This window comes from Penaeus monodon, chromosome 10 (genome assembly GCF_015228065.2).
Source record: "Penaeus monodon isolate SGIC_2016 chromosome 10, NSTDA_Pmon_1, whole genome shotgun sequence".
NCBI classification, from domain to species: domain Eukaryota; kingdom Metazoa; phylum Arthropoda; class Malacostraca; order Decapoda; family Penaeidae; genus Penaeus; species Penaeus monodon.
Window position 1 is genome coordinate 5399022 of NC_051395.1, and position 2500 is coordinate 5401521.

Genomic DNA, 2500 nt, shown 5'->3' on the forward strand with positions numbered 1-2500 from the left:
TGGATACGGTCATGTATATATGACAGACCATGTACACAATCTACGTACAAATGTATGAACACAATCACGTATATTATAGTACTTAAATATTCATACATATAATTTATAGTATGCATATCATGATATATAAGACCTCATGCATATATCAAATTACGCCTATATTCGTATACGCCTTACAGCACGTGGATAATCACATATATAATGCTATGATATGCAAGTGTTAAGTCTCACCTGAATACCACAGACTGCCGATCCGCTGTCACATCTCGACCACTCTCCCCACTTCCCGGGAGTGAACTGATGGGGATAAGAGTGGAAATTAAATTGAAATATTTAATTATTTTATATTCATGGGGATTCTAACTGCAGAAGAAGGCGAGGAGTGGGGGAGGGAGAGAGAGGGAAAGGGAGGAAGAGAGGGAGAGGCAGAGAGGGAGTGAAAGAGGGAGAGAGGGAAAGGGAGAAAGAAAGAGAGAGAGAGAGAGAGGGAGTGAGTGAGAGAGAGAGGGGGGGGAGAGAGAGAGAGGGGGAGAGAGAAATCGTAATTCTAAATTTCGAAAAACAGATAATGTTGATATAAATATTCAAAATCACTGATATGAGCTATACTCCCCACCTCCCCCCCCCCCCAAAAAAAAAAAAAAAATCACATATTGATCTTATACACGTTAATATGACCTTAATTCTACTTATCCTTCCCTTCAACCATTGAGTGACCTGACACGACCTCACACCAGACTGACCTTCTGTCCACTGACACCCGTGATGACCTCCTTGCCATTGTCACACTCCATTTCCATATTTGCCACAGCCACGTCGTCATGCACGATACCCTGAGGCTCCAGGACGTTTCCTCGCATGCCCGTCACGTAGCCGGTGGTGCAGATGCGCATGCCTGAGGGAGGGGGGTGGGGGCGGAAGGGAGAGATGGGGAAGGGGTCGGGAGATGAGGGAGAGGATGGGAGAGTTGGGGAGGGTTGTAAGGAGATGAGGGAGAGGTTGGGGAGGGAGGGAGGGATATGAGGGAGAGGTAGGGGAAGGTAGAGATGAGGGAGAGGATGGGAGTGTTGAAGAGGAGATGAGGGAGAGGATAGGAGAGTTGGGGAGGTGGGCGGGAGATGAGGGAGTGGAAGGAAGGGCAGAAAGATGAGGAATAGATTAGGGATATGAGAGAAAGGATGGGAAAAGGATGAGGAAGAAAAAAGGGAGGAGGCATATTTGGTGAGAGGAGAGGATGCGGGTGGAAGCAGATGAGGGGGGGGAAGAGAGGCAGAGAAGGAAGGGGTATAGTACATGATGAGGGGAAAGGATGGGGAGGGGATAAAAAGGGGAGGAGATAGGGAAAGGAAAGAGAAGAGAAAAACGAGAAATGGATGAGAGCAAGAAGACGCGGGGGAAGACGGGAAAGAGGAGAGAGATAGCGGGGAAGAAAGGAAGGGATGGTAGAGAGGATAAATATAGAAAGGTGATGTTAAGTTTTTAAGTTCGCATTTTTGAAAATGTAATAAAAACAAACTTTAGATAAACAAGGTACAATCTCACTGACTCAGCCAGACGAATAGACAATGAAACGAGTAAATAGATATCTAAGAATCCATAGATATCTACGAATTAGTCTCCAACAAGGAATCGTAACCATTCTCAATAGGTAAACGGTACCCGAAAGACTAGAGTACACGACCAACTTAAAAAGACTGTCTAACTAGAATGTATAAAACGAGTAGATAAATGTAATTCATCCATATATGATATGATTTAGAAATTCTAGTCCAGTGCTAGTTATCGAGTTTGTTTTCTCTGTGTGTATGAAATAATGCAGTATTTTTTTACGCAGAAATCTATACATAAAGGCGTTATTGCTTTCTTCCATATTACAAACAAGTAAATATCTATGCAATTAGAGACAGAAAAAAAAAACAATGACACAGAAACGAGAAAAGACAGAGAAAGAAAAAAAAACAGAAACGAAAAAAGAGATAACCCAAAAACAAAACGAGGAAGAAATAAAAACAAACACAAACTCCTCCCCATGACCAACCAACCACCCTCCCCCTCCCATTACCCCTCCTAAAACAAACCAAACCAAAACAAAACATAAAAAAACACCAAAAAAACGAGTAGAACAAATGAAAGAAAAAAACAAACTCACAGACACAAGGAAGACAAATCACACATTCCAAGTCACTCCTGGAGACGTACCCTGCCATTCTCCATACTCTCCGACCGTCGACGTGATGTACCCTGTGTCGTGATGCTCCGGTGTGCTACAGAAGAGCATAAGGCCGTTTACAGCTGTCTCGTCCGTCGTGCTCCCGCTCTCGAACTGACGAAGGGGCGGGGGGGGGGGGGGGAGATAGCGTGAGAAGGGCGTAGCGTGTGAGGGATGTGGTTGATGTGGGGGGGAGGGGGGGTGATGATATTTATTATCTGTTTATTTATCGACTATCTCATCTATTCATTTTTATTCGTAGATTTATTTGGCTTTCGATCTAACTATTTA

At 43.8% G+C, this 2500-nt stretch overlaps 1 protein-coding gene across 1 annotated transcript in view; it reads right to left on the bottom strand.

Annotated features, from left to right (window-relative positions):
* LOC119577786 (vitelline membrane outer layer protein 1-like) overlaps positions 1-2500 on the bottom strand; it is a 5718-nt gene that overhangs the window by 323 nt on the left and 2895 nt on the right. Inside the window, exons 3-5 of the mRNA XM_037925351.1 lie at positions 2200-2323; positions 744-895; positions 232-297 (exon numbers count right to left, since the gene is read on the bottom strand). Of these exons, the coding sequence (XP_037781279.1) occupies positions 232-297; positions 744-895; positions 2200-2323 (342 nt within the window). The remainder of the gene's footprint in view (positions 1-231; positions 298-743; positions 896-2199; positions 2324-2500) is intronic.